The 13,546-nt window shown below is 41.4% G+C and overlaps 1 protein-coding gene across 1 annotated transcript in view; it reads left to right on the top strand.

Annotated features, from left to right (window-relative positions):
• Nucleotides 1-12,573, top strand: part of rab3ab (RAB3A, member RAS oncogene family, b) — a 31,013-nt gene extending 18,440 nt beyond the window's left edge. Inside the window, exons 2-5 of the mRNA XM_050055421.1 lie at nucleotides 867-1,091; nucleotides 7,263-7,381; nucleotides 9,240-9,364; nucleotides 9,666-12,573. Coding sequence (XP_049911378.1) covers nucleotides 867-1,091; nucleotides 7,263-7,381; nucleotides 9,240-9,364; nucleotides 9,666-9,856 — 660 coding nt within the window. The 3' untranslated portion in view covers nucleotides 9,857-12,573. The remainder of the gene's footprint in view (nucleotides 1-866; nucleotides 1,092-7,262; nucleotides 7,382-9,239; nucleotides 9,365-9,665) is intronic.
• The last annotated feature ends 973 nt before the right edge of the window (nucleotides 12,574-13,546 follow it).

The raw sequence follows: 13,546 nt of genomic DNA, 5'->3' as shown, positions 1-13,546 counted from the left end.
TTACTGAATGGGAGCTGGGTGACGGCACAGGTAAAGCCTGAGAAAGAACGTAGAACTTTTTTTTTGACGGTCACATTGCTGCATTTTAATACAGAAACGCTACAAGAAATCCTGTAGATGGACTCATCATAAGCTAAATGTGACTAATTACAAGAAAATCACTTTTTTTTGCTCTCTCTGCAGCAAACTCAGTGGTAAGATCTGTGTAATATCTCAGATGCAATATCCTTTTATTGTTAAAATTGTATGGTATACCCTGGACCTCCACCCAGGAAGAAATAATGCTGTGCTCCATGTACCTCAGAGGTCAAAGCTGGGAATGATGCCACACCCAAGTTGTCTGCTTTTCAGCTCAAGTCAGAAAAGTAAGATATTGTTAGCAATACTAGTTCAAGCCAGGTTAGCTGTTGTTAGCAATCTAGTTGATCACAATGCATTATGCTGTATTTTGCACATACAGTCCACAAAGGAACATGTCCACAGGAGGACACAGGACAGGACTGTCTGTATGACCGTTTTAATGAGACACAAATCAGACAGAAGTGCTACAGGTTTCAGTAGTGTCGATGTGCAAAGCAGCCATCTTGAAATTTAGAGCTTGGGGTTGGTGAAGTTCCTCTGACTTCAAGGCATTCCAGTTGAAATTTCCAACTGGGATTTCCAAAATTCCATAGATGTTTTTTTTTTTTTCATGTGACCTGTATTGTCACTAGACAGACACAAAATTAGCTTTAAAGTTTATTGGGTTAGGGCATCAGACTGCATTGTGAGGCTCTGTGCAGTTGCACCACTTGCAGCAGCCATGACTGAAGTCACAGCGGCCATTTGATTAAAGTTTTGTGTTTCTCCTTTGTCCCTGTCCACAGATGGCCTCAGCAACAGCGACCTATGGGCAGAAGGAGTCTTCGGACCAAAACTTTGACTATATGTTCAAGATCCTCATCATTGGCAACAGCAGCGTGGGCAAAACCTCCTTCTTGTTCCGCTACGCCGATGACTCCTTCACACCGGCCTTTGTCAGTACGGTGGGCATCGACTTCAAGGTGAAGACCATCTACAGGAACGACAAGAGGATCAAATTACAGATCTGGGTAAGAAATGTTGAGTTTCCTAGAGGGGGAGTTCATGAAACAGATAATTTACATGTATGTATGCGGTGAATTTCAGGCTGACGTTCAGTGAGTCCCATTGATTTTCTTCACTCAACCTTCTAACACAGATGACACAACAGGGTCTGCCTCTAGTATGACATATAACATATGAGTAGACTCACAAGTCAGTCTTTAGATGCTTTTCTTAACTAAAGACTGATGTCTTTCTCCCTGATTTTGTGTTTAGATGGGCGGATACAATTTCAGAGTTTAAAAAAACTCCCTACCTTGCAGAACCAATAGTAAATCCACAGGGCGGTCCTTCGGTGGCTCGCTGAACTCTTGTGCTCGTAAACAGTCCTACTGCGTTAAAAGTTTTAAACAAAGTCGCTGTAAGTCCTTCATTTCCACAATCTTGTGGACTGAGCACACGTTTGATAAAACGGAGTTAAATCTCTCGGCATCCATTTTCAAGCTGTCTGTGTGTTTGTTTCCTTGCGGACGAGAAAAGGGGGAGCGCACATTTCCGGGAGGGTGTGTCCTTTTAAAAAAATGCAAGAGCCGTTGCTTTGTTGCCGGCCATTTTCTCCGGTGTGTTAAACACACTTTAGAAAGGGGTGTCCCCAGACTATCAGAAGGTGGAGATCTCTGATTGTCTGGTGGCGAGACTAACATGTGAGCAGCATTTTCACATATGATCTTTGAGCTACATGTTTCCAACCTTGTTTACTGTGCTTCCACCATGTTTCAGGTCTATTTGTTTTTTCTGTCCTCTGTTCATTTCTGCACAGTTCCAGGATAGATTTGCTGAAGTTGTTAGAGGTTTTCTGCACTGTTATGGCTGCAAAGGCAGCACCTGTACAGACACAAAGTGGCCTCTTAATTCCCTGGGCATTGGTATGCATCAAACAAAATGCATGTTGTATAGCTGAACGTTTGAAAGCCCCTCTCCGTCACACCATAACACAACTATTTCTGTCACTTTTAATGAAAACAAACGAGTGAAACATTATTGGAAGCCATTATTCACCAAAGCGTTTCACCCAGTTCAGAGCAGCTACAAACACTTTTGCATTTGGTGTTCACACAACATGTTGTACAAATTAGTTTTGAGCATACCAGCACCTGCTCCACATCTGAGGCACATTTCCAAAATCAGGATTAGAAGGTGAGCTAGACTCAGATGATGCTCTGTCCTCGAAATACTCATTTGAATCTCTAAAGCAACGCCTGAATGTTAGTCCTGTTTTTTACAATGTCTAATGATACAGTAAATAACATTTCATAAGATATTTCATAACATGTTCAACAGAGCAGCAGGCTCTGTGAAACGCTGCCCTTTGGTGCAGTTTTATTACGCAAACTGTCCTCAGATCGCAGTAAACACACACATTTGCAGGCAGTGTCGTCCTCTCTGCAGCCTGCTCATTCAGCTGACCCTCGGATGGGGTCGAATACAATAGAAGTAATAATGACCAAAACACAGTGAGTAACTCTGCTGTGCCTTTAGGAGGAAACAGGGCGGCGTTTGTTGCATTAGAAATGTGTTGTCTCCTGAGGACTCAGCAGTAAACACAATCATAGAGCAGAGTAAAGACAAGCTCCCCGAGGAACCAATCAAAGCATCATCTCCACCTTTACTACGCTGGTCTGCTGCAGACAGAGTAGTGATGGTGAGCAGAGCCTTGTGTGTGTGTGTGTGTGTGTGTGTGTGTGTGTAGAGCTGTCTCTGTTGTCAGCCTTTGCCAGGTCTTGCCTCTGGTAAGGCAGACATGATCGGCCAATCAGAGCACGAGAAATAGATGACTGGGTGCTGCTCTCCCCTCCCCCACTACAACACATCTCACCCGAGTAGATATTAAACACACACACACACACACACACACACACACACACACACATAAAATCCCCCCATCTCTCAGCTGAGAGTAAAAATGAAAATGGTTGGTCATGAGCTCAAAAGTCAACATACAGTATGTACACATTTATTTCACAGTGTGCAGTTAATCCCATTTATATAGATTAATGCAGATGCACACTTATAGAGTGTACACACACACACACACACACACACACATAAAATCCCCCCATCTCTCAGCTGAGAGTAAAAATGAAAATGGTTGGTCATGAGCTCAAAAGTCAACATACAGTATGTACACATTTATTTCACAGTGTGCAGTTAATCCCATTTATATAGATTAATGCAGATGCACACTTATAGAGTGTGTCATACATATGATCTCACTTGAAACAGTAGCATTATTTCCATTAATTCAGTGTGTATTATGTTGAACAGTAAATGCCACATCGTTGGTGTTCTGTAGATCACACTGAAGGTTGCACACCCTCTTTTTTCAGATGTTGGGCTGACTATATTATCAATAATTAATAAAGCCCAAATATTTAAAAACTGTATATTTTCCCTTTAAATTTAAAAATTTGATTTTTTTTCTTTCTTGATTTTCTCAAGTATTCACGACAAGTTTATGTCCAGCCTCTCACCGTATTAGACCAGTTAACTGGATTATATCTCCCTGCTGTAAAAAGAACACATTCATTTTTGCATACAAGCTGTTCGCCCATCTACAGTAAAATGTTCACAGCTTTAACTTTGCATCAGGGTTCATGGCGAACGAAAGATGAGTACTCCAATGTGTTCATTATGTAACACCACTCAGTGCTACCTACACGACTACACATTTTAGGTATAGAGCTGATACTCTCATCCTGAGTGGCCTGCAGCACACTGAGTGGATGAACAGGACATAAAGCAGCAGTACATTATAACCAGCAGTATGGAAATGTCAGAGCTGCAGCTCGCTACAATACATGTCACATAATATTCTGTAGTGTGACTGTGTGAATATGAACATTAATGAGCCCAAGAAAGGAACAGAAAAGCCAAGGGGTGTATCTGTGTACAGCCTGTTGGTTTTTTTGCATTCTTAAAAGGGCAGTTCACCACAAAATCAAAAACACATTTTTCCTCTTTCCTGTAGTGCTGTTTATCAGTCTAGATTGTTTTGATGTGAGCTGCTGAGTGTGTGAGATATTGGCTATTGAGATGTCTGCCTTCTCTCAGATGATGACCAAATCTGGCCCTGGTGACATCCTTGCAATATGTTCTGGAAATTTAAGCTGCCTCCCAAGGTCCACTTTCAGCTGCCAGTCATGAGCCAAGGCTAGCAGACTAGTTGAGACCTTGCGCTCTGCCCGAGGTTTCTCGCCTGCTCTGACAAAGGCAATGTTGTGGCTTGCTGGGAGCTGATGTTACCTCTGCTGGATGTCCGCCACTGCCTTCAGCACCTGGTCATGGCACCAGGAGTACCTCCCCTCTCCCAGGGCTTTAGGGCAGCAGCTCACAATGTGCTCTGGGGAACCTCTTGCTGAGCACAGTGGACATGCTTGGGTTTTTGCTAGCGCCCAGCAATGCAGGTTGGACGAGCTTGGGAGTTCACCGTACACTGACTGGATCAGAAACGAATAACTGCACAGAAGGAAGTGTGCATCTACTGCTAGCTAACTTAGCACCACTGAGCTAGCTAATGTTAGAGCTCAGCCAAGGAGGACACCATTAACGTTTACATCTTGCACTGTTAAAAGCACCAACCTGTTGTCCATGAGTAGATGCACGCTTCCTTCTGCGCAGTGACACAGTTGGGAGGTATAATTTAGTTGAAGGAAAATAGTTCCTACATAAAACTGCTCACACACATCAAAACAATCTAGACTGATAAATAGCACTACAGGAAAGAGGAAAAACATGGATTTTTTTTGTTTGGGGGTGAACTGTCCCTTTAAGCAGTGTATTAACAGTTGATAAATGGTTTGTGATACACTAGTAGTAGTTGTAAGCAATTTGTAAATACTCATAAGTAACGAGGTACACCAAAAAGCTGTCCGCTCACAGTAACGGCAGTGATTGCAGCTGGTTCCATGTCAGTCTCAGTCTGTTGCTCCGCTGATCTCCACACTGACAGAAGAGAGATGCTGTTGGACCAGGAGCTGCTCGGCTGGGTATCAGAAACACCGGGCTCTGGTTCTCTGAGCATTCATTAGGGCTTAGCACTGACATCCAATCTCACCTGGGTTTGGGGCCAAGCACAGAGAGTGAGGGAAAGGGAGGCCGGATCACTGTTTGATAAAACCTGCAGCAAAAATAAAGGTGATGAAGATTTTATAAACCGTAGGCCCTTTAATACGCTGGCTGTACTGGAGCACCTGTGAATTATGGGTCAGTGTGACATGTTGAATGTTCAGGCTTTCTTTAGGCTCAAGTATTCTGAAATCATTACAGAGAACCCAAAGTTGTTTTTTGGTCTTAAATTTGTGAATAATTTCTCATAAGTTCCTGAATCTTTGCACTGTGTCTACACATCTCATAAAACACTTTTTGTGTTTTGCTTTGTTGTTTGTTTGTTAAAATCAGGTATGTAAATCTTGCAGGACACAAGATTGGTGAACATGACTCTAGCTATGAGAGAGTGGTGTGTCGTAAACCGATCAAGGATTGTGTCTTTAAATACAAAACCAGGTAGCATTAAAAAGGATTCGACAGCTTGTGAATTTGGCCTGAAATTCTGCACCATACAGATTCTACTTCATCATTTGGCGAGCCAGATTCATTAGGTTAAAGCACTAGATTTGAAAATGTTGGCTTGTATTAATTTGCTGATGCACCAAAGCTTTGAGTGCAGAGCAAAAGTTTCTCCTAATTTCTCTTCTGCAGTCGTCAGCAGTGTGGGCGGTGTTTCTCTTTCATAGCATAGATGAAGTAACTTATTACACTGAAAAAACACTTAGCTGCTGGCTGTTTCGTGTGTTGTGGTGGCTATTAAAAGTGTTTCATTGTAATGTTAGACATATAAATCGAAGAATTAAACACTATCTGGCTCTTGGGTATTTGCCAGTTGGGTTAGACCATCTCTAATTAGATTGCTGCATTATGACAATATTATCCTGCTGTATAATACCAGTTAATTATCATAACCTGAAGCCTGAAAAAGTCTGGGTCTTTTTATTTAAGCTTAGACATGTATAAAAATGACATGGGGTGAAAAAGCTGGCAGACCGGCAGTGAATTTCAGTATGCCTACTACTCATGTCAGAATAACAGAGGCTTATCGATGAGCCAATAGCTGTGTGTCCGTCAACGTAGCGTAACGTTTAACTCACATGACTGATCAGCTGTTTCTGCTTCCACAGTGCTTTTTGTTTTGATTTCTCAATATTTCTGTTACGTTACGGTTTACGGGAGGACCCAAAAAGCAAGGTTTAATGTAAGCAATTGAAAACATCCAGTAAAGGCAGGCAACTCAATGTCCAAACAAAAGCAGAACAAAAGCTAAACTGAAAACCAACCAGGAAAAACACGGTGAATAGGGATGAGCACAGGAATAACGCAGGGATGAATGCAGGAGAAACAAAGACATACTGACAAAGTACGAAGGGAAACACAGGTATTTATCCACAGAAAACTAATCACAAGAACGAGACACAGCTGGAGTAGGAAGACATGGGCAAAAGGAGGGAAATGGCTAACATCAAGGGTGGAGCAAACAAGACTAATAGAGAACAGGTGTGAAGAGAAGAGTCTGGGAACAGGGAAGGACTAACGAGACTGAAGGAAGACAGGTGTGACAGAAAACAGGCGGGAAAACACACAAAGACAGGAAGTAAAACCTGACACGACACATGAGGAGAGAATCTACAAAATAAAACAGGAAGCAGATTAAACATGATCGAATAACATGAAACAACACAAACAGAACACAAACAGAAAACTCCTAAACAAAGTCCACAGGACAACAGAATATGAACAAAAACCTAGGATGACAGTTTCCTCTTTATGAGCTTGATTCTGATGTTTTAATTTGATACTGTGTGTGTTGACAGTCTGAAAAATAGACTTTAAAAACCCTTATGTTTCTGCTCAGCCTATTTTGTCTTTTTGTTGTCTTTGAGGTTTTGACTAACAGAATAAGTGATGATATTGTTGTTGCAGAGTGTTTGCAGGTCTTGTGCCAAATGTCTGACATGTGTGAAATAAGGAAAAGAAGATCCATTAGACTAAACGTTTATCCTCCCCCTAATCAGTCAGAAGTCATTGTGAAATTGATTCTTTAAGATTTTAATTAAAACTAACTGCTGGTATTGTTTGTTTTTGTCCAGGACACGGCGGGTCAGGAGCGCTACCGGACCATCACCACGGCCTACTACCGAGGAGCCATGGGCTTCATCCTCATGTATGACATCACTAACGAGGAGTCCTTCAGCGCCGTCCAGGACTGGTATGTGATTAGCTTGTTGGTGTGTGTGTGTGTGTCACATGACTGGAGTGTAAACTGACACCGTGGAGTTTTGCCTGTGAGAGGGAGTGCTGTGTGGAGGATGGATCAAGTGGCATCGAGATAACTGGCGTGGAAACAGATGCAGAGATACACTGATGAACAGAACACATGATCAAGTTCAAGTTTCTGCATGTGTTGTTTTAACGGTGCAGAGCATCAAATTTTGTCTCCTACTGGGACTTTGGCTTGTTGTGTCTTCTCATTTGTCCTTAAAGAAAAAGTCCAGAGGTTTTTAAAGCTCATCTTAATTTCATTGTGAACTGCTCTACTACAGTATGTCAAAGTCTAACTTTTATTTCAATGCCACTTTCATCCTTTTTCTTTTCACCATACTAAGAGCAGCTCTTGCTTTCCATCTACAGTACTTATAATTTAAGAGGATGAAACAAAAAACCTGGTCATGGTGGAAAGTGAAACTCTAATAACACTCACTAGTCCATACCCATTGAGTACAGCATACCATACCATGACTTAGTCATACCAAAAATAAGGGGAAAAAACAGACATTGGGCCACAGGGGGAGCCACAGCGATTGGTCGCATTTTAGCTATTTTTAAGCATTTTTTGGTTGTTATAGCGCCACCCAGTTGCCAATTAGAGTTAAATATCTCCAGTCACCTTGAGGCATCCTGTTCTACATATNTCCTAGGAAGAGATCGATTTTAAGTGTTTTTCAAAAAATTCAAAATGGCGGAAGATCTATATAACCGGAAGGTATGGGTTCTTGAGGCAAATTCGTTCCTTATGAGGAGAGGCATCTCTGTGCGAAGTTTCATGTCTCTACGACATACGGGGCATGAGATATGCCCATTCAAAGTTTGCAATTTCAGTCGTTGCTATAGCGCCCCCCTTTGGCCAATTGATGTAATATTGCTTCATTCGCATCCTCCCATGACCCTCTACCACTGTGCCAAATTTCACATGGATTGACCAAGTCAGTGAGAAAAACGTGGAACAGACACACAGACACACACCCACAGACAGAGTTTTTGTCATTATATAGTAAGATAGTAAGATAGGGTATAAGGGTCATAGGAAAAGCTAGTCTTGATCATGTTTACTGTTGATATGTGGCTGAGCTGGACTCCTGGCCAATCAATGTGGTCGAAGGAGTTACGGATGGGGTTACAGCTGCAAGGATTAATCGATTCATTAATTAGTTGTCAACTATTATATAATTTTCTAAAAATAAAAAAGTCAAGCTCCAGCTCCTTAAATGTAAATATTTTCTGGTTTCTTTGCTCCTATATGACAGTAAAGTGAATATCTTTGGGTTGAGGACAAAACAAGACACTTGAGGACGCCATCTTGGGCTTAAACCCTGATTGACATTTTTTTTAGTATTTTCTGACATTTTATAGACCAAACAAATAATAACCTGATCAAGAAAGTAATTGTTAGTCACAGCCTTAGGGTTAAGTATGCAATATTTCAACAAATATTCTTGTGCTTTGGAATTTCTGAGGACATACCCGAGAAACAGATTAATTCTTGTAACAAAACATTTTGTATACAGTCTGATTTTTCCAGCTGTGACTGAAACATCAAGTTTTCTTCTAACACTGTACCAAATTGTGCCAAAATAATAATGCAATAAAATTTCCTTGCTGTCAATTTCTAATCTTGTAACTTTGTTCAGTCACTGTGATCCAGAACTTGGTTTGAAGACTGGATGTAGCTTTTTTACTGTACACGTTGATTAGAAAACACGTGAGAGGAACAACTGGTACTTTGGGTCACGTTCAGCCTGCATGCAGTGTGTTCACAGTCTCTGACTGTTGGCTGTGTTGGTTCCCAGGTCGACTCAGATTAAGACGTACTCGTGGGACAATGCCCAGGTGCTGCTGGTTGGGAACAAGTGCGACATGGAGGACGAGCGAGTGGTGGGCGGAGATAGAGGCCGGCAGCTGTCTGAGCACCTCGGTGAGTTTGTGGTGCACACAAACACAAATACACACTTTCTATCTGTGACTCATTGTTAGGTAAACTGACCTGAACTGAACTGACAGGCAGGAAGTTTGGTCTGTTTGTGTCGCTGCATGAAAAGTCAGGGGATCAAAACATCCATCTTATAAGCTATCAGGATGTTTCACTGTGTACTGACCAAGAGAACAAGCTGCTACGTTTGCATTTTACCATTTTATTTTAACCTATGGAGTTACACAAATGACCACATCCTCATTAAACCTCTCTGACCGCCTTCTACACCCTGTTTCCTCTCCAGGTTTTGAGTTCTTCGAGGCCAGCGCCAAGGACAACATCAACGTGAAGCAGACCTTTGAGCGCCTGGTCGACATCATCTGTGAAAAGATGTCTGAGAGCCTGGACGCCGGAGATCCTGCCGTCACAGGGGCCAAACAGGGGCCCCAGCTGACAGAGCAGCCCGCTCCTCCTCACCAGGACTGTGCATGTTAAAGCTGACTACTCCCCCCAAACCCCTTTTCCTCCCTCCTCCTCCTTGTCGTCCTTCAGCCTCGGGCCTCGAGCCTCAAGCCTCGGGTCAAATCCTCCCATCACCCTCTTTGCTCACTTTCCTGCTTCTTTCTGTAACCTAGCAAGGATCATTTGCCTAGGGGCGCAAGAACCAGGTTGAAAAGTGTCTGAAACACTTGGAGATGCTAGTGGATCAGTGCTAGAGGTGTGTTTGTGTCTGGTTCCTCCTAATAAAAGAGCTAGAAAGTGTTTCTTTGATCAGTGTGGGCGTTGGTCTGATGCCAAAGCAAGTTTCATCAAACCAGTGTTTCAGACTCTTTACAAACCAGGTTTTTGAAGGTCTCCAAGCCATCTTCCGTTGTCTCCCTGTTCCTCAGTGTGGTTTTACAAGAAGGATTTGACGGCGTCCGTCCTCAGAGTGCCATTTAAATCCTTCCGATGTTTACAGTACTTTGTTTCATGTCAGTCAGATGTCTTGAATAGATGTCAGCCTCGGATTTGGTGACCGAGAAAGTCACAGTGGAGTGAGTGTGGGAGGGATGATCCAGCTGAAATCTGCTCCATCCTGATGTGTTATGTTTCTTTTATGATTCTGGATGCACACAGAATCAAACGTCTGTTTCATTTGTTGTCTCAGCTGCTATCTAAACATGGATATAGCAGGTTTGAGCAAGTGTTTTGTTTTCATTATTCATCCGAGCCTTTTCATTTGGCCTTTTTTTTTTTTTTTATGTTTTTGTATTCTGGTGCCGCATTTATTCTTTCAACACTGGGCGGGGGAAAATACGAACAAGATAGAGCTACGTAAAAAAAAAAAAACTGCAAAAAAAAAAAATGAAGAGACACATTTTATTTAATTATATTTATTTCAAATGTACATATAAATGTTGTGCAATATATATAATATCTACAGGTATGCATTTCTTGAAATGAATTTGAAAAGGTATGAAGTTCTATGAGGATAGTATCAAATATAAGAGGTCTGTGTTGTTGGGTTTGTTTGGATGATGTGTGGAATTGTTTGCAGCCTCGGCAGCTCCTCCGTGAATTGTTTCATTTTCCCGTCGGTTTGGTCTCACGCCTCCTTTCAGAGACATCAGAAATTCAAACGTCCTGCTTGTGACCCTTGAAAAATTACTGATACGTTTATCATCCTTCAAATTCACCAAGTGTGATTCCTAGCACGACTGCTAGTAAACTGAAGCATTTTAAAATGGCTCTCAGATTAGAAGAAGGGGATTTGTGCTGCATCATAAATGTTGAATTAAGCCAGACAGCGACTGTAGTGAAGCTGAAATCAGGAGGTTTTCAAAATGAAATAAAGATTGGAGCTGGACATGGCTCAAATCTTTATTTGATTTCACTCCTGGTGAGCAGTAACACTGTAATTAGGGTTGATGCTTCTTGTACCAACAGCCTCAAGATGATTCCTATTGGTACTTATACAAAAAAAGGAAATTAAAGGATATCTAAAAATCTAAAAACAATGCTAAATGTGCAATTTCTTGACTCCAGTTGCAAACTTTTAGTTTTTTATCTCCCTGATATCTGTTTCAGGTCACCGCTACTTTATCAAGCATCAGAATTTCCTGTAACATTTATCATTCAAACATTTCATCAGTCTCAAAAGCATGATGGAATTAGTTTAGAAGATACAAACAATATTTTTTGTGACATCATTTTTGTGGTATTTTGCCTTTATCTGATAGTTTGACCCAGGAAGTGAAAGGAAAAATCACTATACAGCCAACACACAGCAGTATAGGGTTTCCTAGCTTCGTAACAGACAGCCTGACAGTAAGCAGCTTCTTCAGAATCAGTATTACAGTGTCTGCATGTCTGTTTGTGTGTAACGTTACCTCCGATGCTCAGTCTTCAGGTGAAGTATGGACAGCACTGTTAAAAGTCAAACAAGCATCGAACAGCTGGAGGCTGAAATGCTCACAGACCTGGCTGCTGCTCAGTTTTCTAACACTAGAGATTGGTTCCAATGCTGTGTAACAACAAGGCTACACCCCATCACCCACTCTGGGCGTGCATTATCCCCCCTACACCAGACACTCAGACCATGTTTGTACACTTGTTTTAATACAGTTTCCGCAGCTAAAGTTGGTTTGCCGGGTACTCCTTCTTTTCACCTCACCAAAGATTGCTGTAGAAGCAGCTCACTGTTTTTGCTGTAGGATGCCAGAACGAGCAGCATGTCTGAGTATAAAACTGTAATAAAACAAGTGCTGAAGTGAACTCTGGTCATTTAGGGATAATTTTATGTCATGTTTCGTCAAGCAAAGTCATTATGGTGGTCGGAATCATCGACCACCATGTGATTAAAGCAGATCTGATCCAGGAAAGCGTTTATTTTGAGTGTTAATCATTGCATTAGTTAAGTTTAGTCAAGTGTAGCATACCAACCTGAAATCACAGACGAGCCGTTAAAGTGTGAGAAAATGAGGCCCCAGTCAGTGACCCACCAAAGTATTGATTACTATAAGAAAGGGAGTGATGATCACGACAAACCTGGGAGACGATTTCAACCCTGCGTATATTTTACTTCTTACTGGTTGTGACTGTTTCTTTTCCGGTAAAATCCAAACTTTTAAACTGTTCTCTCCTTTCTAATACGTCTTCCTCTCTATATAAACCAGATCTGTAAATACTGTACCTTCGAGTCATATGTGTGGATTGTGTTGTATCGACTCAGGCTTGCAACAAAGAAAAAAAAAAAGAGGAAAAAAATGACAGTAAAAACCTGAAAAACCCCTAAAAGAGCCATGTTGTACTGTATCTGCATTCATTACTAGGCCTGCTTGTGAATGAATGTGTCACTCTGTTACAAAAGCAATACACACTACAGTATCTACACACACACACACAAAAAAGAAATGCCATCAAGCTTGGTAGAAGTTGCCGACTGTAGATCTTCTACTAGCACGCAGGAACATGTACTTTCTTTGGTCTCGTATCACTGCCTCGTCACTTCCTCCTCAGTTTGGGCCATTAAGGTGAGAGAATATGCTGTGGATGTTTTTATCTGTACTTTGTGGTAAAACAATAAAAAGTTACTAACAATCAGTTGATTCTTGTTTTTGAAGATTTGTGCCATCGAGGGTAAGATGGGTATCTGCTGTTAAGAATCCTCAAATTAAAGGGAAATTTCGGTTTATTTCAACCTGTCTCCTATCGTCCTAAATTTGTTTCAAGTGACTAGCGACATAAAAATAATAGTTAGCATGTTAGCCGTTAGCCTAGATACAGCCGGGGCGCATAGTAGCGTCGGACCTGTTAAAACGTAAGTGAATGGGCAACCTTCAAGTGCAAAGTTAGTCCACTAAACAAGCTTTTTTTCCACAAAGACCGCCTCATATCGTTAGGATAAATGTCAGAGAACATATAGAAAACGACATGTAAACGTGTTGTCTTACCTTACCGGTGTGGTGCCATGTTTGTTTACCATTTAGCTCTGCTTAAACTGATGGTGTAGATACACACTAACTGAGAAAAAACTTTTACTGCATCATAAATGTTGTTTTAACTGCAGGTGGAAAAAATTATTTATAAAAACTTAATGTTTTGGTGTCATGAAAGTTCAGAGTCACATAGGTTTAGCAGATTATTTGTCACGTTGATGGCAAATGTTTGGATGCATATTGCCCCAGCAGCCTCAAGATGTCA

The sequence above is a fragment of the Epinephelus moara genome, chromosome 10 (assembly GCF_006386435.1).
Source record: "Epinephelus moara isolate mb chromosome 10, YSFRI_EMoa_1.0, whole genome shotgun sequence".
Taxonomy (NCBI): Eukaryota; Metazoa; Chordata; class Actinopteri; order Perciformes; family Serranidae; genus Epinephelus; species Epinephelus moara.
This window is presented reverse-complemented; position numbering and strand designations above follow the sequence as displayed.